Below are 25,031 nucleotides of genomic sequence, written 5' to 3'. Positions count from 1 at the left end.
CGTTTTAGCACAAAATGAAGATTATTTAGGTAGTATAACACCTTTTTACACCTACCACCCACCTACTATGAATCAGCTGATTTAAAACATGTCCGATGGCAATTTTGATAGAAATAGAAAATAGGTAAAGTTGACATCGCCAAGCGTCAAACTGACATAGTAAGGTTCTTTCCACACGCTCGTTTTACCGACTATCTCAAACGTAAGACACGGTCTTCGGCGCAAATGGGCCGGCTCGACCGGAGTAATACCAGGGCCTCACAGATAACGAGTGAAACAACGCTTGCAACACTTCCCAATCCCCTATGCCCAACAACCCTTGAATTCCTAACCCCCAAAAGACAACGCACTTGTAACGCTTACCATCAGGAGATCCGTCTATTATTAGAACTTATGACTGGATATTTACCATGTTTATTCACTTCGATGAGTTTCCGATATTTCGGCACTGTTGCAAGCGCCATGATCACGGATGAACAAAAAAAAAAGGAGATCCGTCTGTTCATTTACCCATTTAGACCATAAAAAAGCTTGTTAAAAAACAAACACGATGGTTTACCTCTTCTTTAAAAAAACGGATTGAAGGTTAATATTTTCTTTCTAACTTAAAATCATTCATCATTAATCTACATACAAAACTATAACCAATTCACAAAAGACTGCTTAGTGATAACCAGTGCAGATTTAAAACGAAGGTGGTCCAAAGAGCGGATATACCTACAGAACTTTTTTTTGAGGGGGGAAAATTATCCAATGACTTCTCCCGCCTTGGGCGAGGCGAGAAGGAGTGTCAGACTCTTACTGACTAAAAACCACCCCGTTCCTACTCCTGCTTTTCGAGCCGGAGCCCTGGTAAACCCGCTAGGTAGTCTGCAGCTCCGGGGTAGTCCGCAGCTCCGGGGTAGTCCGCAGCTACGCTTCGCAACGACAGTAGAACTGACGGACTTTTTTTAGGCACCAAACGAATAGAATGCATCACCTGATGGTAAGCAATTGGTGGCACCCGCCGCTATATCAGAGGAGTTGCAACTATGTTACCGGCCTTTTGCGATTGCAACAACTGACACTGGATCAAAAGTCGGTTACAAACTGTCAGTCAAGCCTAATGTGTACCAGTTCTAACGTCTCTAAAATACAACTGTCATGACAATATACAAAGCGTATTTCTTTAAATAAAATAAGAATAAAATTCCCAATATTTCACAACACCTACTCAACATGGCACTTAATTTAAAATGTGTCTTCTGTCAGAAATATGACGAGAGTTTGATATTATTCACGGACGAAACATTGAAGAAATGTCGAGTGATATTAAAGCATAGGAAGATACATAATTTGAAGTACAAAGATGTTATGCTACCAACAAATGCTTTGGAAGCTGGTTTCCACCGACGCTGTTACAAATCTTTCACGGGCTTAGTGACAAAATCTTCTTCGGGAAAAGTGGGAGCGGCTCGAAGATCTCGGTCTAGGTCCAGACAAAGAGTATTTCTATTGAACAGAGCTGAGAATCCAGCTGCCGTACCCGCTCGGCCTGAACCGTACCCGCTTCCTGTTTCCACAACTATTAAAAAGCAACAGCCTATTGTTCAACTCGACTCTTCTTCGAGTGCAGCATCTATTTCTACAGTCGGCAATATGTCTATAGACTTTATCTTGAGTTACGCTACTATACCTACAGAGAGTGCTACCTCTTTCTCATCTACTGCTACCAGCCTAGGATCTCTGTCAACAGTTGAGTATACGTCTTCTGTTTTTACCAGAAATCTAGGAACTTAATGCTCAAACCTTCTCTATGTGAGAAGAGGCCTTTGTTCGGTAGCAGCCATTATGTGAGCTGATTTCTAAATTTGATGATGTATTTTTTTGGTTTTTTGATCCCCCTCAATGAAACCCATGCCATGACTTCTCCCGCCTTGGGTAAGGCAAGAGGGAGTATCAAACTATTACTGACTAAAAACCACCCCGTTTTTACCCCTGCTCTTCGATTCGGAGTGCCATTTTTTCACGTCCGATAACCACAGTGTCCTTTCATTCATTATTTATTTAATTATATCCTTTCATTTATTTATTTATTTAACTGTCGATTTACCATTTTAATTTCAGGTAAAAATAAAAAAATGGCAAGGGCCTCCATCCGGAACCACGCCGATACCCCCAATGCCCGCTATACCCCCCGGAGCTCCTACCCCCCCTGCACCCCCAGCGCCTCAGAAAGCCCCGAGGAAAAGAACGCGCTCTAAAACTCCAAATCTAGATCCGCAGATGCAGAAAGCACCACCCACGACAGCTGGTACTACAGATAGCTCTGCAGATAAGGTGAGAACTTTTTTTATATATTTAATGGGTCGACGTTTGGCCGCTATCTCGCCTGATGGTAAGTGATGATGCTGCCTACGATGGAGCACGTCTGCCCATAAGCAACCTTGAATAGGTTTTGAAGACACCCAGGTTATACCCATCAGGAAACACAGACTTTTGACCTAAGTCCAAGTTTCTTTCTGTGAATTACTAAGGACTGGAATTCTTTGCCAGTCTATGTTTCCTGAAGGATAACGTCGGTGTCTTCAAAGCCCGAGTGAATAGGTTGCTTATGGGCAGACGTGCTCCATCGTAGGCCGCATCACCGGTTACCATCGGGCGAGATAGCGGACATACGTCGATCCACCATGTAAAAAAATTAAGAATCCTTGAACTGAACGAGCTATTCTTCAGGACTACTCTATGAAAAAATAGGTGGAAAAGTACATCATCATCATCATTATCATCACCAATTATCGTCAAGTCCGATAGTCACAATGCCATTTCTTTACAGCCTAAAAGACCAAAGCCTGCGTTACGAACCACACCGATACCCCCATTGTCCCCAACACCCGCAATGCCCCAGAAAGCTTCAAAGAAGAGAGCTGTCATTGCTCTACCCCGCCCTAATAGCCTTGAGGCAGACAAGCAGATGAGGCAGAAAGCACTATTGAAGACAGCTGCCGAAACTAAAGACATCTCGGCCAACAAGGTAATATAGACTAAAGCCTTTTGTAGGGGTCGAAAATCATCCAACAACTTCTGTCGCCTTGGGCGAGGCGAGAGGGAGTGTCAGATTCAAACTGACTAAAAACCACCTCGTCCGTACTCCAGCTTTTCGAGCCGGAGCCCCGGGAATAGGGGTAATTGGGCCTCCGGTAACCTCACTCACACAACGCAACCGGTGTTTCACGTCGGTTTTCAGTGAGGCCATGGTATTACTCCGGTCGAGCCGGCCCATTCGTCCCGAAGCATGGCTCTCTCACACTTAATTGTCGGCTAGACAATATCACGCTATGTTCAATAGGAGACGAATAGCAGTGCCGCTTAACGAAAGGTTTTCACCGACCAAAGTGAGTCTTGGTAAGAAATGGTTTAGGCATGGTTGGTACAACGGCCACAAAGCTTTTGGTCCCGTAATTTTTTGTTTACAGGTAGATAATTAAAAATGAAAGTACAGAGACAGTAGCTACTGAGCTAATAGCCCCAGTAAGGTCCTTCAACGCAACCCCATTTTGATTCCAGACGGCGAAATCTCGCCCAAAGAGTCTGAAACCTGCTTTACCACCCACGCCGATACCTGCAGGGACCCCAATACCCGCAGTGCCCGAAAAAGCCCCATGGAAGAGAGTTGTTGATACTTTAACACGGCCTATAAGCCCAAAGCCAGACACTAGCCAAACGCCTGTTTTGCCAACCGCAACGCCGATTCCTACAAGGACCCCAATACCCGCAGGGCCCGAGAAAGGCCCATGGCAGAGAGTTGTTGATACTCTAACGCGCCCTAAGAGTCCAAAGCCAGATACTAGCCAAACGCCTGTTTTGCCAACAGCAACGCCGATTCCTACAGGGACCCCAATACCCGCAGGGACCCCAAAACCCGCAGTGCCTGAGAAAGGCCCTTGGCAGAGAGTTGTTGATACTTTAACGCGTCCTAAGAGTCCGAAGCCAGACACTAGCCAAACGCCTGTTTTACCAACCGCGACGCCGATTCCTGCAGGGACACCCGTACCTCCAATGCCAGGTGCCGATGGTATAAAGAGCCCTGGTGATCAGGTAAGAACTTCTTTTACCAACTTTACATAAGAACGTGCCATTTTTTAACCGACTTCAAAAAAAGGAGGAGGTTCTCAATTCGACTGTATTTTTTTTTTATGTTTGTTACCTCGTAACTTGCGACTGGGTGAACCGATTTTCATGATTCTTTTTTTATTTGAAAGCTGGTGCTTCCCGTGTGGTCCCATTATCACCATTTCAATATCTGATGATGGGATCTTGTAGAAATCGAGGGAACTCCTCAAAAATGAACAGAATGTGCTCTGCGTTTGAGTTTAAGTGATGTATATTAGCTTATCTTTCTGAGTAACCATAAAATTCAGGACAGATAGTAGCATATCTGGTATAGAATGATGGGTAGCTTGATGTGCTGTCTGATTAACACGTGTATGTAGGTACCTAATCTGTTTGTGTTTGACAAATGCATATCTCTGGCAGTTATAGTCCGATTTGAGAAATTCTTTTTGTGTTTGAAAGAGTACGATGTCAGTGTGGTCCCATATAATTGTTTTCAAAGTCTGACCATAAATGTGGAAGATAATCCAGGGAACTCCTTAAAAATGAGCAGAGTGAGCTCTGCGTTTACATTTAAGTGATGCATACTAGCTTATCTTTCTCAGTAACCATAAAATTCAGGACAGATAGTAGCATATCTGGTATAGAATGATGGGTAGCTTGATGTGCTGTCTGAGTTACCTACATGACTGTATATGTAGGTATCTACCTAATCTGTTTGTGTGTTTGACAACTAACTATGTATGTGGTTTATGAACAGGTTACTGTCAGCTGTCGGCTCAGCAGATCATAAGTTAGGGTATCAGGTTAATATACATTTGAAAATAATGTACTTATGCGTCAATATGGATAGATATTAATATTATTGGTATAAACGGCGCTCTCTCATATGAGCAACGCGTTTAATAGGTCTACCCATACTCAAATAAGTAATTCACTAAAAATCAAGAAATAAAAAACAATTTTAACAAAAAAAAACCGACTTCAAAAAATAAATATTCCAAAACAAATTAATATGCACTAAAAAGTAAAAAAAATAATTGCGTATTTTTCGACAACTTAATAGATCAACTAACTTTACTAACTCATCACACACATTATAATGTAAGTAGGTACAATTATTGTTATTTTTGGAGTCGGTGTCAGCCTAGGAAACGCCAACAACTAGCACGGCACGGGCACGGCACGGGCGGAGTGGTGGTTAACTACCTACTTACAACTGGTGTAAAACTGTAATGTTTTGTTGTGATAATAGGTAAATAACAAACCCATCTTAGTTGGCTGACACCGACTCCAGAAGTAACAATAATTGTACCTACTTACATTATAATGTGTGTGATGAGTTAGTAAAGTTAGTTGATCTATTAAGTTGTCGAAAAATACGCAATTATTTTTTTACTTTTTAGTGCATATTAATTTGTTTTGGAATATTTATTTTTTGAAGTCGGTTTTTTTAGAATAAAAAACGTCGTTCAATTATCACTCTTAAAAAACCTTTAATTATGTTAAAATTGTTTTTTATTTAAAAGAATGGTTTACTGAGGTTCATATAGTGTCATCAAAACAACATTTTTTTTTTTTTGGTATTACGTTAAGCTAAATTCATGCTTAACTTAAGTCATTTGTGTAACTCTAAATCTTTAATGTTATTCATATCTGAAAATAGCGACAGGCAAAATGTATCCTATACATTTTGTGCTCAAAATATGCATGCATGCCATTAATGGCACGCGTGCCAATGGTTCGCCATCCCTGCAGTATACCTGCAGAGAGTGCAACCTCTGTCTCATCCACTACCATCTTTATCAACAGTTGAGTATAAGGGGCGGGGTCTTTAGTTTAAGGGGCGGAGAAAATAAAATGTAAAGGGTATCTATTAGTATACAATTTTGACATTTTTATGTGATAGGGCCATGTTGCGGCTAGGGGATGAATGGTAAGCAATGGACACCGCCCATGGATACCAAAAACACCAGAAGAGTTACAAGAGCGTTGCCGGCCTTTGGAGGTTAGCGATTTCAAGATTTTAGGACAGACGGATCTTTAAGGCCACGTTTGCATATATAGGTGGAACTCTAGGAAAAACTGCCTAAGGTTATGCTGAAACAGACGTTGCACCGTGGGGGTTTTACACCCAGTGCCTCTTATGGGTGCAAAAGCATGCTCCCGCTACTGATCGGCTCCTATTTTTAAATGTTATTCTATTTTATAAGTTTTTAAACTGACATGGTCACTAACATTTACCATGTTTTTCATTATTTATGAGTTTCCGATATTTCGGCACTGTTGCAAGCGTCATGATCACGGACGAAACGTGGTAAATATCCCGTCTCAAGTTCTAATGATTACAGTATAATAATCAGATAAATGTGCAATAATTAAAACGACAAACCAAAATAAAAAAAAACATATATTAAAATAAACATAAACTAACATCACAACGGTTCCAATTTCGATTGCGTATTCCTATTAGTCAACTCGAAAGCAGACGGTGTTTCATCAGCTGGTTCAAACGTAAAGACGTGCGTCGCGATCACTATCACAAAATCTATAGCACTTAAAATGACGATACTAAGGGGGATGATTCTCAAATATAGTAACAATGGTTGAGGCTTTAAATCTTCAGATTGGAAAACAGTAGTAGCGAGGAAGATCTCTAAGAAAATGCAGAACGCTAAAAAATACGCTTGCAAGAATTTCGACGCGTACACATTCCTTATAGCGCCAATGTACAACGTTCCTATAGCTATATACACGGTGAATATTGTAATTGGTGCTAGAATGGCATAGGTTATATTATAATAGTCTTCCTTTTTGTTTTGTTCACATAAAAGATCGCCGGTATTCAGAGCTAATATAAAGAATCTTATTCTTGTCGAACATGGATCTGTCATTTGCAATTTCTATACTTTCTTTCGTCGCATCCTTCTAATCGATCTGTATTCTTTCGCATCTGTATAGTTTTATTTGTTAAAACTGTTTATTTCCTTATTATTGAATTGTTTTGTTTATTTATTATAAAGTTTTCCGGGGTGATGACAGTTGACAATTTGCGTTGTTAGGTTTCTTGTCATTTATTGTGATTGGTTATGTCGGGTGATTGGTGACCATGACAGATTTCGTCAAAGAGTTTTGGTTTTGTATCTTCCAAAGAGTTTAAAGTTTATTTTTATCTTCTTCTTTCTCTATAATATAAAAATAATTAGTCGGGTTTTCCTTCCTGACGATATAACTCCAGAACGCACGAACCGTTTTCACGGTTTTGCATTCGTTGAAAAGGTTAGGTTATAAATAAAAAAATACTAATTTATATTTTTTTTATGGAACAAGCAAGTAAACGAGTAGACGTATCACCTGATGGTAAGCAATCGCCGCCGCACATAGACACTTAAAATACCAGAGGTGTTACAATTACGTTCCCGGCCTTTTAGGAATTTAAGGGTTGTTGGGAAATCGGGGTTTGGGAAGATTGGGAAGGGGGAAATTGGGCCTCCAGTAACCTCACTCACATAACGAAACACAACGCAAGCGTTGTTTCACGTCGGTTTTCTGTGAGGCCGTCGAGCCGTCGAGCCGTCGGCCGGCCCATTCGAGCCGAAGCATGGCCCCCCACACTTTAAATATTCAAACACGATGTTGTTCTTTCAGATCCAACCAGGCCAACAAAAGAGAAAACGTAAAAAGAGAACACCAAAGGACGACTGTGTGGGACGAGTATTCAATGTGGATGTGAGTAGAAAACAACAGGGTGGTGCATAGTCAGTTAGAGACCAACAGTACCAACACTCCCACTCACTCCTCCACCCAGAATAGAAGGAGTCATTTGATAATTTTCTATCTTTATAAAAAAAGGAGTGAAGTGGTGTCCCTTAAAACCTTCGCTGCGGTAAGAAAATTAATTATGTACTTTCACCTGGTGCGGTGGCGGTCCAAACAAGCCTGACATAAACTTTCAGACAGTGCGTGGCGGACCTTTTGAGCCTGCCAATACTATAATGTCCTGTCAAGTCCCGCACCGGCGGAAAGTTCTCACATTTCGCGTCCGCACTAACTGGAAGACCCGCAGACCGATTATGCATCCGCAGTGAATGTGTTAATTTAAAGAAGAACGAATTTATTTAAGGAATTTAATTTAAGAAGGATACTCAGACTAAATTATGTTGGGAAGTCCAACCCACTATAACCCGTATGCAAACTTTGGCCAGATGCGGGTGAAGCTTCACCTTTAGATAGATAGATAGATTAATCTTTATTGTACATCATTAACACGTTCACTGCGGATCGCCCATAATCGGCCCGCCGCGGGACTTTCAGCCGGAGCGAAATGTGAAACTGCCGGTGCGGGATCCGCCATGTTTATGTACCGCTACCAGGAGGAAGTAATCCATTTTATTGCCGTAGCGAAGGTGTTTATAAAAATAATACAAAAAAATAAACATTAATAAAGATATGGTTACAAAGACGGTCTTAAATATTTTATTTGAGATGCGTTTGCGACCGCTCGACTAACGAGTCTCGGGTTCGATTCCCAACAACGGGTCAGGCAAAGTATTACTGGGCTTTTTTTCGGTTTTTAGATAATTTATCAGTAGTAGCACGGAGTCTGAAATTGTGTCCAGTATATAGCAATAGGCTCACTCTCTATTACATGGGACTTTTCACCATTGGTGTTATACCAATGGTGAAAAATGATGCATGTGTACATTGTATAGCGGCATTACGTGCCGTAATGTGCGCCTCTGCCTACCCCTTCGGGGATAAAAGGCGTGACATTGCGTGTAATACCAAAGACCATAGTATCCAATTCTTGTCATATTCATATTCAGGGTCTGGATCCAGAATCTCTGTTCTTCCGCGACGGGAAACGGAAAATAGACATTGTGTTAGCGTATGAAGAAGATCCAATGGCCACATCAGAGAGTGAGATAAGGAAGAGAGCGTATAGGAAGACATTTCATGTAAGAGTCACGTAGGGTTATAAAAGACTTCAAGAGCTGCGGATAATGTAACGGGTTACCGGGACTACGGCTCAAAGCAGGAGTAGGAACGGGCTGGTATTTAGTCAGTAAGAGTTTAGAGAGCGAAGGCAGCCCAAGGCAGGAAAAATGAATGATTTACTCCGCTGAAAAAAAAAGTTATGATATAAGCCGATAAACGAGCAGACGGATCACCTGATGGTAAGCAATCGCCTCCGTCCATGGACACCCGAAACTCTAGAGGCGTTACGCAAGCGTTGTGTCACGTCGGTTTTCTGTGAAGTCGTGGCATTACTCCAGTCGAGCCAGCCCATTTTTGCAAAAGCATGGCTCTCTCACACTTAAATACTACTTTCTTTGTGAAAATTTAATATATTTACAGGAAAACTTAGAAAAAGAAGGTCTAGAATTGGAATTAGAAGACAAATGCTTATCCTGGGACCATAAGACTTGGTTCCTCAAAATCCATATACCTCGAAAGACGGAGTTGAAGGTGGCCGAGCTGATCGGAATGAAAATGCCAACGAAACGGTTCATTACCATACCTATTGAAACTTCGGAACAGGTATTTTGCTTTTTTATACTATAAGCCAGTAAACGAGCAGACGGATCACCTGGTGGTAAGCAATCGCCGGCGCACATGGACACTTGAAACACCAGAGGCTTTACAAGTGCGTTGGTTGGCGTTAAAGGTGGTTGGGGAATCGGGGATATGGAAGATTTGGAGGGGTGGTGACTGGGCCTCCGGTAACAAATATCAACGAATATATTATAAAAATACAAAAATATGAGCCGACCGGTATCGGGAGCATGGCCTAAGCTACCGGTGGTTAGGACTCCAGAGACAGAAACCTCCTCACAATACGTTTGAGGAGCACTACCTTCTGCATCAGGCCCTTAATCCATTGACCCAACGCCAGCCTCCTAAGATGGATGTCGAGGCTTTTAGGGATGAACACATTGGCCGACACGATGGGTACTCACTTAGCTGTGTAGCGCGTAACGTATTAAGCTGCGTCTACGCTAGGAGAGCCAAGCACGAGCGGAGCTCGGGCCGAACACAATTCGTCTAGTGTGGACCAACTTAAGGTCGATTTACATCAAACGAACATAGAGCTAGAGCTAGAACAAGAGCATTCTTTCGTAATCTTTTAGTGTAAACGAAAGCTAGAGGTATCGATTTACATCAAACGAACATAGAGCTAGAGCTAGAACACTAAAACGCTTTGATGAGACCGCTCAGTGGCGCGAGCACGTCCGAACTCGCTAGAACGATCTAAGCAACTGTTCGCGCGCTCTTGCGCCGTTTACATCAAGCGAGCGAGCATTCTTAGAATATTCCATAGAATCTTTGCGAACGCACTAAGAACAACGAAGGAATGCTCAACGCCTGTTTACACTAGAAGAATTAGCTGTAGTGGGGATAGAATGAGCATTCGCTCGTTTGATGTAAATCGACCTTTACAAGTCTCGAACGAGCGAGCATTTCGTTCGTGCTCGGCTGCGTTCCGCCATTTGTCGGTTTTTGGACTTGCTTCGCGCTCGCAGTGTGTTGGTTCGTTGTACGTCCACACTTGACGCCGCGAACGACGAAGCCGAGAACGGCTCCGCTTGTGCTTCGCTCGTGCTCAGTTCGTCTAGCGTAGACCCGCCTTTAGATATACAATATCCAGTGAGTACGTAACGAGCCCGCTGCGATCCGTGGCGGTATCACTGCGAACACAAAGGTTCGTAGCTAGGTCACAGAATAATAAGTATAGGTACGCTGCGGACCGTGAACCGGCCGTACCATTTGCAGGTTGATACTGTATCTGATACGTTACGTGCTACATAGATAAGTGAGTACACAGCTATAGCCGAATCCACATTCCACATGTCGACAACCTCGTGAGCCACACATACATACATACATAACCTCACGCCTGTCTCCCATAGGGGTAGGCAGAGGCAATGGAACGCCAATTGCCTCGGTTCTTACACACTTCTTTCGCATCATCAACAGTCATCAGTCTTTTCATGCAGGCTCGTCGGTTAAAGGTACTTTTAATTTGACCCTTTTTTAATAAATCGCCAATCTGGTCGCTATATGTCCGTCTGGGGCACCCTCTACCGACGGTCCCACTCATATTTGCCTTGTATATTTCTTTCGTAAATTTGCTTTCATCCATCCTTTCTACATGTCCAAACCATCGTAACATTCCCTTTTCAATCCTTGTCACTAGATCGTCTTTCAAACCACACTTTTCTCTAACAACACTATTTTTCACTCGATCACTAAATTTTACTCCAAACATACTTCTCAGGGCTCTCATTTCCATCGCATTAATCCTGCTTCTTCTGCCACACCCATGATTCACTATCATACATAAGTGTAGATGCTAGTACACGCTGTATTACCGCAAGTCGAGCTTTGCTGGATATAATTTTACTCGACATTACAGAGTGTAAAGCACCATTGACACTATTTCCCGCTTTTACTCTCAACCATGTCCAACCGTGAGCCAAGTAAAGAGATTTTTTCTATCATTCTTATTATTTCTTCAGCTTGAAAAAGAGAAGAAGAACACAGCCTGGTATTTAAAATGCTACCACCGATTGAGGAAATTGTATGAGTTCGAGTATACTGCAGTAACACCGGAACCGTCATTCTATGGAGCTGAACAGCGCTGGAGGAGACGGGACGAAATGTGAGACATCCTTATTATATAGGTCTTACTAATATTATAAATAATGTGATTTCATTTTAATTTTTGTATATATTGGCCCCTATCTCGCCTGATGGTAAGTGAAGATGCGGCATACGATGGAGCACGTCTGCCCATAAGCAACCTATTTACTTGGGCCTTAAAGACATCCAGGTCATACCATCATGAAACACAGACTCCGGCAAATAATTCCTCTCCTAGCTGTTTGCATAAGGAAGCTTGAAGCTAAGCGCTTCGTGCGAGTGGGTAGGATATCTACCATGAAGCGGTGGCACTTTTGTATTGTGGTTCGATGATGGAAAGGTACAATCTCCGAAATGTATCTGGTAAAATACCGAAAACGAAGGACTGCACGGTTGGTGCGGTGGCTAGGCAACTGGCTGCCGCACAACGTGTAGCGGGTTCGGTTCCCGCACGGAGCAACTCTTTGTGTGATCCACAAATTGTTGTTTCGGGTCTGGGTGTCGTGTGTATGTAAACTTGTATGTTTGTAAAACCACCCACGACACAGGACAAAATCCTGAAACGGGGCAACGTTTTTTTTTAAAAAAATGCTTGCAAATTTTGCGTCTGTGTTCAAGGCATTGAAGCCGGGCCTCCACAAGCGCATCATCATTGATTAGCTTCTTGGCACGCCTTTCGATGTGTTCATACCCCGTCATCATACCTTAAAAATGTGAATTATTTATTTATCCTGACAGATTTATACTAAAAGACCGGCACACAAACTTCTCATCAGCACAGAGGAGTCTACTAGTCATGCAGATACTAGCAAGAGCCAAATATGACAACAACAGCACCAAGGTAAGACACATCACAATGACGTCACTCACATATCCACTCACAGATTATTGAAATCATACGACACCAATCGAGCGATCGTCGATCGAAGTCATCGATCGATGGTAGAATGGATTAGTCGACGTCAATCGATAGTTTCTACTGCACCAATCGATCGATAGCCGATAGATACCATCGATCGATGGTGGAATGGATTGGTCGATGTCGATTGATAGTTTCCAACCGGAATATAATCAATATACGTCCACCGATGCCGTCGACGAGCAATCGATCGATTGGTTAGTCGATTGGTATCCGTGGATCAATTAAAGCTACAACACCAATTGATTAATGTCGACCGATGTTGATCGATGCCATCAATGGACTATCGATCGATAGGTGGCTTTCTATGGGTGTTACCAACACCCATAGAAAGCTGAAAACACATCAAGCTATGTAAAACCAATGTAAACTGATCTTTGAATGTGCAGAAAAATCATACAAAGTGAGACCAATATAAACTGGATTTGGGCGCGCGTGATAATGCAATTTTATTGTTTTGTTACTGTGATAAAAATAAAACTAATGAGTATACAACAACAGTTTCTTTGGGAAAGTTGTTTGTAATCCCGAGTACAATCACGTGTTTAAATATCGTTCACTAATTACCAGTCACCCTATAGAATACTACATACTATACTTAGTTGTCTTCTATGGCCGCAGATGGGTATCATGCGTTTGCTAAAAGACACAGCCTACAGTGCCTGCTTCCCTCTGCACGAAGGAAGGTATGAGAGGAACATGTCTGATGGAACCGTTACTGATAGAAGAGTAAGTACCTGTATTATTACATTTAGTCAAAATCAAAAATATTTATTTCAAATAGACCGAGAAGGCACTTCAGAACGTACGTTTACAATGGAGCACGTCTGCCCATAAGCAACCTATTCACTCGGGCTTTGAAGACACCCAAGTTATACCCATCAGGAAACACAGACTCCGGCAAAGAGTTTCACTCCTTAGCAGTTCGCACAGGGAAGCTTGAAGCGAAGCGCTTCGTGCGAGTGGGTGGGATATCTACCATGAAACGGTGACGCCTCGCCGATTGTCTTGTGGTTCGATGATGGAAAGGACTAGGGGGAATCAAGCTGTGCAATTCCCCCGCACACTCACCTTGTCTTCTCTTCTCTCATAATTCTCATTACTTCTACTACTTTCAGCTATTGTACCTAGAATGGGCTCGTCTCCGCAAATGGTATAAGCAGCAACCTCTCTGGCTAGTCCGAAGGTACTTCGGTGATAAGATCGCCGTCTATTTCTGCTGGCTTGGCTTCTACACCAGGATGCTGGTGCCCGCGGCTGTAGTAGGAACCTGCTGCTTCATATATGGGTTGACTAGCATGGATTCTGACGATAATATTCCAAGGTAAGGTTACATTCCGGTGCTGCGGACTACCTAGCGGGTTTACCGGGGCTTCGACTCGAAAAGCAGGAGTAGGAACGGGGTGGTTTTTAGTCAGTAAGAGTCCGACACTCCCCGCCTCGCCCAAAGCGAGTCATTAGATCATTTTCCCCCATTAAAAAACAAAAGGTAAGGTGTAAAAGGTAACATGACTGTTGATGAAGCGAAAGAAGTGTGTAAGAACCGTGGCAATTGGCGTTCCATTGTCTCTGCCTGCCCCATGGGAGACAGGCGTGAGGTTATGTATGTATGTATGTACGATTACATATCACTTTCTATCTTTCAAGGAATTTTGACGGAAAATGGTTTTAGGAACCTTTATTACCGATAACTCTCTCTATTTGCAGTAAAGAGATATGTGACCCTAATGGGCCAGGCAACTCGACCCTCTGCCCTCTCTGTGATAAAGCTTGCAAATACCTGAAGCTATCAGACTCCTGTCTCTTCGCCAACCTGACCTACCTCTTCGACAACCCTGCAACCGTCTTCTTCGCAGTATTTATGTCTTTCTGGGGTAAGTAGACCATGATACTTTATGGTATATGGCCATGGTACGTAACTCCCTGCCGAGGTGTTGCCAGTAGGCTACAATATGGTGTACTCCAAGATTTCTTAAGAGTCGGCAAAGTGCATGTAATGCCCCAAGTGTTGCAAGCGTTCATAAGCCACGGTAACCACTTACCATCAGGTGGAACTTGGGATTTCGTGGTATAAAAAAAAATGTCAAGCCTAGGTTTATATAGCTGCACGTAAAGCCATGCAAATCTATATATACTGACCGTCGAATGTGTGAAAAAATCATACAAAGCGAGGTCATGAGAAACTGGTTTTGTTTAGCTCGATGAGTAACCGTGGCAAAGCGACGTTGTCCAATGTCAAAGTGACAGTGTCCAATGTCAAAGTGACAGAGTCCAAAGTGATCCAATGTCACAATGACAGTGTCCAATGTCAAAGTGATAGAATCCAATGTCATAGTGACAGAGTCCAATGTCAAAGTGACAGTGTCCAATGTCAAAGTGACAGAGTCCAATGTCAAAGTGACAGAGTCCAATGTCAAAGCGACGTTGTGAAATGAAATGATATGATTTTATTTTTCTATCGGACTACTCGAAGTAATTTACCGAAACAGACTCAAAGAACATAGTCGCTTTTAAAAGTTCAAACAAATCAAGTCGAAATGTGAGAGAACCGTGCAAGTTGATTCTGTAGTAGACTTTTGAGGAAAAAACTACCATAAAGTTAAAGTGACAGTGTGCAATGTAAAAGAGACAGTGTGCAATGTCAAAGTAACGTTATCCAATGTCAAAGCGACATTTTCCAATGACAAAGCGACGTTCTCCAACGTCAAAGTGATGTTGACGCAGTTTCGTAAACGAGTGATCGTATGCGGTGGGCCTTTTTTATGATGGGGGAAACCTTCAAAAGGCGTCTAACGTTCTGGGGATAAATAGCCTCAAAGAGCCATCAGACCACCACAGATGGGGCCCATTAGGGCTGATGCTTGATCCGGAGCTGCGGACTACCTAGCGGGTTTACCGGGGCTCCGACTCGGAAAGCAGGAGTAGGAACGGGGTGGTTTTTAGTCAGTAAGAGTCTGACACTCCTCTCGCCTTGCCCAAGGTGAGAGAAATAGTAATTGGATGATTTTCCACCCTGAAAGAAGGGGCTTCCAATAAATCCATTCTACGTTTAATTTTCTTGTATTTTTCAGCGACATCGTTCCTTGAGTTTTGGAAACGAAAACAGTCCGTGTTAAAATGGGAGTGGGATTTGAGCGTCGTTGATCAGGTACTGTACCCTTAGTACGAGATTGTAAACGAGCAGACGTATCACCTGATGGTAAGCAATCGCCGCCGCCCATGGACACTTGAAACATCAGAGGCGTTACAAGTGCGTTGCCGGCGTTTTGGGGGTTAGGAATTTAAGGGTTATTTGGGAATCGGGAATTGTGAAGATTCACTCACACAACGAAACACAACGCAAGGGTTGTTTCACGTCGGTTTTCGGTGAGGCCGTCGTATCATTCGTGCCGAAGCATGGCTCTCCCACACTTAACGAAGAACGAAAAGGAAATTAGAGCGTGTTCGGCGCTCTGATTTGCCGCTGCGAATGAACCAACTAATCAGAGCGCCGAACGCGATCTCGCTTCGATGCGGACGTACAGACAGAAAATCTATTGGGGAAGTCGATTAGAAACTTAACTAGTATGTCTAGTATTTCACCGTTAAAGTGAGGTCATCCAAGACCTAACCCTCTTCAAAATACCAGTGAGGCACTTGTAGCACCTGACGTGTTGAAAGGTAATGACGGCGGTGTCCACTTAACATCAGGTAGTCTGTTCTTTTGTCCCATCCCCATAAAAAATATCAAGCTTAATAATAATAAGGAATTCGAGGGTTTTTGGGGAATCGGGAATTGGGAAGGGAGTAATTGGTCCTCCAGTAATCTCACTTACATTATACATAACGGAACACAACGCAAGCGTTGATTCACATCGGTTGTCTGTGAGACCGTGGTTTCACTCCGGTCGAGCTGGCCCATTCGAGCCGAAGCAAGGCTCTCCCACATTTCACTCTCGACAGTGTGAGCAAGAGTCTGAAACTTCCTCTCACAATTAAAGTAACTTGATGATATTGCCTCCTCAAAAATAGAAAGGTAGACCTACTATACCTTTTCTGCGCGCGCCGCAAAAAGCCATCAGACCACCGCAGATGAGATTCAGTAGGGCAGATGCCTCCGGAGCTGCGGACTACCTAGCGGGTTTACCGGGGCTTCGGCTCGAAAAGCAGGAGTAGGAACGGGGTGGGTTTAGTCAGTAAGAGTCTGACACTCCCTCCCGCCTCGCTCAAGGCGGGAGAAATGATTGGATGATTTTCCCCCCTCAAAAAAAAAGACCTAATATACCTTGTTCTCATATGTTTCAGGATGAATTCCCACGACCAGAATTCGAGACTGCAGCGAAGACGTTCCGAACTAATCCCGTGACGAGAGAGCAGGAGCCATATTTGTCTACCGGGCAGAAAACATTCAAGTTCATTATCAGCGGCTCGGCTGTGCTATTCTGTGTAATAAAATGTCACCTTATCTATAATATACAAATAAGTAAGCTTCATAGTAGATATATCCCACCCACTCGCACGAAGCGCTTCGCTTCAAGCTTCCTTGTGCGAACTGCTAGGGTGTGGAACTCCTTGCTGGAGTCTGTGTTTCCTGATGGGTATAACCTGGGTGTCTTCAAAACCCGAGTGAATAGGTTGCTTATGGGTAGACGTGCTCCATCGTAGGCCGCTTCATCACTTACCAGCAGGTGAGATAGCGGCCAAACGTCGACCGATCAAACGTAAAAAAAAAGTCGGGTTTTCTTTCCTAACGCTATAATTCCACAACCCACGAACCGATTTCCACGGTTTGCATTCGATGGAATGGTCTCGGGCTCCGTGAGGTTTATAGCAAAGAAAATTTTGGAAAAATTCAAGACAAAAGCAGAACAGCGAAAATCATTGGTGGCGAAACGGAGTTCGCCACCAGCAAACCTGCTAGTTAATATTGCAAAAGCGAAAGTTTGTGTGTATGCTTGTTACTCAATCACGGCTGAATGTATCGGGATGAAATTTGGAACAAGTTTGGTCTGGAATATCACTTCTTATCCCACAGCAACGCGCACGAAGCCGCCGGCAAAAGCTATTTATAGGTACATAACTGTACTTTACTCAACTCCTCAAAACTGACTGGGTCAAAGTCAATATCAAAGTCAAAGTCAAAGCCAAAGTCAAATCATTCCAATTAAACCATAAATAAGTACTTTTGAAATATCAACAAATTAAGAAATAAATAATAGTCTGTCAGTCTGTCCGTCAGTGTAGCTGGGTGCTCTTTTCCTAATTCCTATGTGTCTCTTCCATCAGATCGCAATTGTTGTGACTACGGTGTTGGGCATCATTGTATATAGAGTATCCATGGTGACCGTGATCTACGGAGGCTCGGGATACTTCATCCAGAGCCACGCCAAGCTCTTCACCACCATGACCGCTGCCATCATTAATTTAATCATCATCATGATTATGACTAGGGTAAGCAAAAACTAATGTATTTTCACGCCTTCTATCCCCGCATAGGCAGGCAGAGCTGCACAATGTACACCCACTTTTGACCATTATTTTGTGTTATAAGTCCCATGTAATAGGGGGTGAGCCTATTGCCATATTATAGGCACGATTTCAGACTCCGTTCTACTACTAAGAACATTTCGAAAAACCAAAAAAAGCCCTGTAATACTTTGCCCGACCCGGAAATCGAACCCGAGACACCTTATCCGGCAGTAGCACTTGCGGCCACCAGACCAACGAGGCTTAAAGACCGAGTTCAACAACTTTCAATACCCTTAGTACGAGTTTGCTTTACGTTTAAAGTAATCGAAACGAAAGCGCTGGACTCGCTCTCGAATAAACCCACGTTTATTTGAGCCTTTCGATTACTTTAAAAGTAAAGCAAACTTGAAAAAGACCGCGACGGACCTACAAAATATGTCTATGTCTACAACGTGTAACAAAAAGGGAGTATACATATCAATTGCACGGTTTCTAGATAACATAACAAACGATACGGGAACGGTTTTTTAAATTCATGTTTTGATGGATTTGTATCGTGTGAGGAGTGACGGACGCAACTATGCCGCTTCTTGAATACCAACAATAATTAAGGAACAGTCCCTCTCGCGGTACCTAAGGCTTTTTTTTTTGAGGGGGGAAAATCATCCAATGACTTCTCTCGCCAGGGCGAGGCTAGAGGGAGTGTCAGACTCTTACAGACTAAAACCACCACGTTTCTACTCCTGCTTGTCGAGCCGGAGCCCCGGTAAACCCGCTAGGTAGTCCGCAGCTCCGGATCAGGCATCAGCCCTACTGGGCCCCATCTGTGGTGGTCTGATAACTCTTTGGGGCGCACGCGAAACGCGCCGCGCCGCACGCACGGGTCTGGTTCTGGTCGGGCGATGAGCTACCCTTGCTCGCCGTCTGCAGGCCCGCACTTACGGTGGCTGGAGATCGTCGTGATCCCCGACGCCCGGAGTGTCTCTCGCAACGTGCGTGAGGAGGTTCGTTCTCTCACGCGCCCCGCCTCCTCCTTAGCTAGCATGACTGCTTCGCAGAAGGAGGAGACGGCATCCCAGTCCCTCTCGCTCCGCACCATGGCCTGAACCAGTGCCGGGCGCGAGAGGTCGCCGTCGCCGACCACATCCCTGAGGAATTGGCGGTGGGGCACCCAAGGCTGGAGGAGCAATTGGATGACTTACCCATTAAAAAGAGGCTTATCTATCAGTAACATTAATAGTCACATTTATTTCAGATATACGGACGAATAGCACTGTACCTAACAAACATTGAGAATCCTCGCACGCAGACTGAGTATGAAGACTCCTACACATTCAAGATATTCTTCTTTGATTTTATCAATTTCTACGCTTCTCTCATCTATATCGCCTTCTTTAAAGTTAGTATTATAATAACCAGTTATACATAAATAATAGTTTTTACGTTAACACACACACACACACAACGTCACGCCTTTTATCCCCGAAGGGATAGGCAGAGGTGCACATTACGGCACATAATGCCGCTATACAATGTACACCCACTTTTCACCATTTGTGTTTTAAGTCCCATGTAATAGGTGGTGAGCCTATTGCCATATCCTGGACACAATTCCAGACTCCGTGCTACTACTGAGAAATTTTCAAAAATCCGAAAAAAGCCCAGTAATACTTTGTCCGACCCGGGAATCGAACCCGAGACCCACTCGACCAACGAGGCAGTCGCGCGCTAATCTCCAGAACTACTGGTCCGATTTGAATAATTCTTTTTGTGTTGAATAGAGCATTTATTGAGGAAGGCTATAGGCTATAAAACATCACGCTATGACCAATAGGAGCCAAGCAGAGCGGGTGAAACCGCGCGGAAGTAGCTAGTGTATAATACATGCGTAACATATCGCCATTGCAAAGCTGAGGCGGGTCACAAGATTTTCAAAAAACTTTCCTCTTGAATCACCCCATCTATTGGAACCAGGGATGTTATGGATATGAATACGGATAGTGGATTTTTTATATCGGTTTCGGTTTCGGATACGGATAAGAAATTATTCCAAATTATCCGGTAGTTTCGGATAGTTTCGGTTACGGATAATTGATTTCTAAGGAATTTTAAAAGTAACATATAAATAGATAATCAAATGATTTTATTTAGAAATAGGTCTTCATTTGGCAGACACTTCAATCTACCTATAAGTAAATTATTATGTTATCGGCTTACTCACGTAACGTTTTGACGAGGAACTCGACTAGTTTCAAGCCATGCTAGAGGCTCATATTCATGAGCAGCATTACGCAACACACGACGCGGCGATTGTCGCACTGCTACTGGCGATTCGAGCTACGCGCCCATCGCGCCCTCTGCCTGGAATCGCGCGTACTATCCGGCGCGCGCGACGATGTTGGCTCGTTAGACTCGCGCGCCGGCGCTCCTAATTTCAACAGAGACGGTGGCTGGGCATTACCTCCTGCCTGGAAGCCAAGTCTGCAATCTGCGTCAGCCTACAATGTTGCGGGTCTGGAGTGTGACACAGTGAGCGCGGTATGTGACACCGTTTTTGCGTCGACCCGAGAATCGAACCCAACACCTGCGCAGCCGCCGGCGAGCGAGTCTAACGAGCCAACATCGTCGCGCGCGCCGGATAGTACGCGCGATTCCAGGCAGAGGGCGCGATGGGCGCGTAGCTCGAATCGCCAGTAGCAGTGCGACAATCGCCGCGTCGTGTGTTGCGTAATGCTGCTCATGAATATGAGCCTCTAGCATGGCTTGAAACTAGTCGAGTTCCTCGTCAAAACGTTACGTGAGTAAGCCGATAACATAATAATTAATTTAGTATGCCTATAAGTAACTTGTCTCATGCCTCATTTAGACTCCGCTCCTATTTGAAATTATCCGGAACATTTATTTTAGTTTCGGTTACGGAAATGGATATTTTTTTATTTCTGATTCGGATAGTTTCGGTTACGGATGTGGATATCCTTAACATCCTTGATTGGAACTTTCCCAAATTTTCCAGGGTCGCTTTTACGACCACCCTGGAGACGATCAAGCAAGAAGATCCCAATTATTCAAGCTCAAAGGAGATGTCTGCGATCCGGCCGGCTGTCTCACAGAGTTGTGCATACAGCTTGCAATCATCATGATCGGCAAGCAATTCTTCAACCACTTCATCGAGCTTGGTAACCCGTACGTGTGTTTCTGTAATTTTATATTATAAACTCCTGTGCACCAGGATCTACAGTAGATACAACCATGAAAACACCGGAACACTGAAGTCTGGCGTATCCCAGGAAAATGAATGACTGTCTTGGATCCCGCAACAAAACAAACCAGAAGATGTTATTAGAGGAGAAGAAAAAGAAATATAAGTTTAGTTAGTGGTTAGTGACGGTGCACCGCTCGTGTGCTCACTGATACGGTGAAATCTTTGCGGAGCGGAGCTGCAACGCATCGTATGCCCCTCACTCTTAAAGAGAGGCCTTTGATCAGCAATGGTCGTCTTGAGGCTGTTGATGATGGAATAGGAGTCTAGGGTTGCCACTTGATCCGGAGCTGCGGACTACGTAAAAGGTTACCGGGGCTCCGGCTCAAAGCAGGAGAAGGAACGGGGTGGTTTTTAGTCAGTAAGAGTCTGACACTCCCTCCTGCCTCACCCAAGGCGGGATAAGTCATTGGATAATTTTCACCCTTAAAAAAAAAAGAGTTGCCACTCTTTGAGTTTGTTACTTAAAACCTGTACAAATATCTTCATCCGTAGAAAAGTCTACAACTGGTTGCGTTGGAGGTCTCATAAAGCCATGACCATGGATCCCAATAAACCACATATGGCTTGGGAGCAAGATTACCACCTGCATGATGCTGGGAGACTGGCACTGTTTGATGACTATTTGGAAATGAGTACGTATTATAGTTTAATTTTTGATTTTGATCTAAAAGAAGCGCAAATGAGCAGAGGAGCTCTTGATGGATTTTTTATGGAATACGGGGCAAACGAGCAGACGGGTTACCTGATAGTAAGCGATTAGCGCCGTCCATGGACATCAGAGGAGTCAAAGGTGCGATACCAGCCTCTTAGAAAGGAGTATGCTCTTTTCTTGAAGGTTTGAAGGTCGTATCGGTTCGGAAATACCACCGACAACAGTTTTGCTGTGCGAGGCAAAAAGTTTCGCTAAGCTAAGGTATCTGGTAAGCTATCAAAGCCGCGTATGGACACTTAACACCAGAAGAGTTGCTCGCAATTACCACAGTGAAACACAACGTAAGCCTCGACTACCTAGCGGGTTACCGAGGATCTGACTCGAAAAGCAGGAGCAGGAACGGAGTGGTTTTTTGTCAGTAAGTGTCTGACCTCTCGCCTCAACCAAGGCGGGAAAAGACATTGGATGATTTTCCCCTCTAAAAAAATAAAAACAGGTCTTACTTTTATATAAAACGGAACTAAAACCCGTTACGTGCGATGCGTTCGATGCGTGCCTGTGGACGCTTACCTTTACACGACTACCTGTACTGCTTTTTTATGAAACACGAGCAGACGTATGACCTAATGGTAAGCAATAGCCGCCGCTCATGGACACTTTAAACACCAGAGGCGTTACAAGTGCGTTGCCAGCTTTTTGGGAGTTAGGAATTTAAGGGTTGTTGTTCGGGAATCGGTGATTGGGAAGATTGGGAAGGGGGGAATTGGGCCTACGGTAACCTCACTCACACAACGAAACACAACGCAAGCGTTGTTTCACGTCGGTATTCTATGAGGCCGTGGTATCACTCCGGTCAAGTCGACCCATTCGTGCCGAAGCATGGCTCTCCACACTTGCTCCTTTATAGATTTAAACAATGGTTTTCTTACAGTTATCCAATACGGCTTCGTAACTCTGTTCGTGGCTGCGTTCCCCCTCGCTCCCCTGTTTGCTCTACTCAACAACATCGCGGAGATAAGACTGGACGCTTACAAGATGGTGACGCTCACTCGCAGACCTTTGGCTCAAAGAGTCGAGGATATTGGAGCTTGGTAAGTTCTTCCACCCATGGGCGTAGCCAGGTTTTAGTTGGGAGGGGGGGGGGGGGGTTCAAGAAAGTCGAGCCATTAAATGTGTGACCGACCGAAAAAAAAATAATTCTTTTTGTGTTGGACGACTATGTAATATAAAACATCACGCTATGACCAATAGGAGCCGAGCAGAGCGGGTGAAACCGCGCGGAAGTAGCTAGTATGTAATAAACAGATTCATTGGTAGTAATAAAGACCTTTGCCAAACACGGGATGTACTATGCTAACTAGAAAAATAACGCTCTGTAATGTCTTTTTTTTTTGAGGGTGGAAAATCATCCTATGACTTCTCCCGCCTTGGGCGAGGTGAGAGGGAGTGTCAGACTCTTACTGACTAAAAACCACCCCGTTTCTTCTCCTGCTTTTCGAGCCGGAGCCCCGGTAAACCCGCTAAGTAGTCCGCAGCTCCCTCTGTAATGTCTAGGTACGCATTTTTCGGGGGGGGGGGGTTCAAACCCCCCTGGCTACGCCCATGCTTCCACCAGCCAAGTGATACCATTAGTACGATTTTGCTTTACGTTTGAAGTAATCGAAACGAGAGCGCGTTCAGCGCTCTGATTGGTCGGTTCGAATAAACCAACCAATTTCTTATTTTTGTTTTTTTTTTACAAACAGGTTAAAATGTAACTCTTTTACACGTCAATCTTTTAAATAACTACATAGATGAGGCCGGCATTTCCTATCGGACTACTCTGAGAAGAAACGTCGAAACAAACTCAGAGATTATAGTCTCTTTTAAAATCCAGACAAAATCAATTAAAGATGTCGGAGAAAATACTACACTACAGGTTCGGTAACCTGAGGTAGGCAGGTAGTGTATTTCGGTCGGGTTCCGGCTCGAAAAGCAGGAGTAGGAATGTAATAGCGTTTAGTCAGTGAGAGTCTGACATTTCCTCTCGCCTCGCTCAAAGCGCGCGGGAGAAGTGATTGGATGATATCCCCAACATAAAGAAATCTATTGTTATACTAAAATTATTAACCATTGGTCGGATCTGTAACCAACCAATGTTTAATGTCTCTGTACTGAATCAATATTTATATTCTTACTTATTACAATAATATTTTAAATGTAAAAGTTTGTTTGTTTGGATGTGTGTCCGTCAATCACGCTGAAATTACTGAACGGATTTTGATGAAATTTGGTATTCAGACAGGATATGAACTGACTTGGGTGATAGAATACTTTTTATCCCACGGCAACGCGGGCGAAGCCGCTGGCAGAAGTTAGTTGTAAATACTAGGCTGACCGTAATAGATGTAAAATTATCGAATGCTTACAGGTTTGGTGTTTTGAAAGCAGTCACATATTTAGCTGTGGTGTCAAATGTAAGTGTTTAATCAATTATAAACAATTAACAACTACATTTTTTAATTATGATAAAGGAGCGCCATCTACAATCCGTCTCCTGTAAACTAGTCTACGTAGTTCCTAAACTGGACCAATAGATGTCGTTATGATACAGTTTTGTTTTGTCTGTTTACAGGCCTTTGTGATTGCATACACCAGTGATTTTATACCTCGCATGGTGTATATATTTGTATATTCTCCTGATCACACTTTATCTGGATATATTTACCATTGCTTAGCATGTGAGTGTATCTATCACAATAATTATGTTTATCAGTTTGTTGTAATGGTCAAAAGAAGGGGTCGTGGTGTCCCAGGGATTTGAAACCTACCAACGGTAAAGTGACTTTTACCGAGTTATATGTACTTTCTAAGGTTATTTAGACATCACTGACAAACGGTGAAGGAAAACATAGCGAGGAAACCTTGGCATATAATTTTTAAAGCATAAGTTTGGTATTGCCAACCCGCATTGAGCAAGCATGGTGATTAACGACTCAAACCTTTTCCGTGTGAGAAGAGGCCTTTGGTTAGTC

The 25,031-nt window shown here is 43.5% G+C and overlaps 1 protein-coding gene across 2 annotated transcripts in view; it reads left to right on the top strand.

The window, feature by feature from the left end:
- Positions 1–1,112: 1,112 nt before the first annotated feature.
- LOC118280504 (anoctamin-4) overlaps positions 1,113–25,031 on the top strand; it is a 28,707-nt gene continuing 4,788 nt past the window's right edge. Inside the window, exons 1-21 of one of the 2 annotated variants that reach the window (XM_035600580.2) lie at positions 1,113–1,734; positions 2,107–2,319; positions 2,816–3,013; positions 3,547–4,077; positions 7,741–7,821; positions 8,919–9,050; positions 9,451–9,633; positions 11,613–11,755; positions 12,475–12,577; positions 13,277–13,384; positions 13,774–13,979; positions 14,363–14,529; positions 15,727–15,803; positions 16,940–17,080; positions 17,921–18,085; positions 19,359–19,502; positions 21,117–21,286; positions 21,858–21,997; positions 22,949–23,108; positions 24,428–24,473; positions 24,632–24,737. In XM_035600580.2, the coding sequence (XP_035456473.2) occupies positions 1,219–1,734; positions 2,107–2,319; positions 2,816–3,013; positions 3,547–4,077; positions 7,741–7,821; positions 8,919–9,050; positions 9,451–9,633; positions 11,613–11,755; positions 12,475–12,577; positions 13,277–13,384; positions 13,774–13,979; positions 14,363–14,529; positions 15,727–15,803; positions 16,940–17,080; positions 17,921–18,085; positions 19,359–19,502; positions 21,117–21,286; positions 21,858–21,997; positions 22,949–23,108; positions 24,428–24,473; positions 24,632–24,737 (3,730 nt within the window). In that variant the 5' untranslated portion in view covers positions 1,113–1,218. The remainder of the gene's footprint in view (positions 1,735–2,106; positions 2,320–2,815; positions 3,014–3,546; positions 4,078–7,740; positions 7,822–8,918; positions 9,051–9,450; positions 9,634–11,612; positions 11,756–12,474; positions 12,578–13,276; positions 13,385–13,773; positions 13,980–14,362; positions 14,530–15,726; positions 15,804–16,939; positions 17,081–17,920; positions 18,086–19,358; positions 19,503–21,116; positions 21,287–21,857; positions 21,998–22,948; positions 23,109–24,427; positions 24,474–24,631; positions 24,738–25,031) is intronic. The other variant, XM_035600582.2, reaches the window with a different exon arrangement.

This window comes from Spodoptera frugiperda, chromosome 21 (genome assembly GCF_023101765.2).
Source record: "Spodoptera frugiperda isolate SF20-4 chromosome 21, AGI-APGP_CSIRO_Sfru_2.0, whole genome shotgun sequence".
Classification (NCBI taxonomy): Eukaryota; Metazoa; Arthropoda; class Insecta; order Lepidoptera; family Noctuidae; genus Spodoptera; species Spodoptera frugiperda.
Note: the sequence above shows the minus strand (reverse complement) of the source record. Positions and strands in the feature narration are given on the sequence as shown.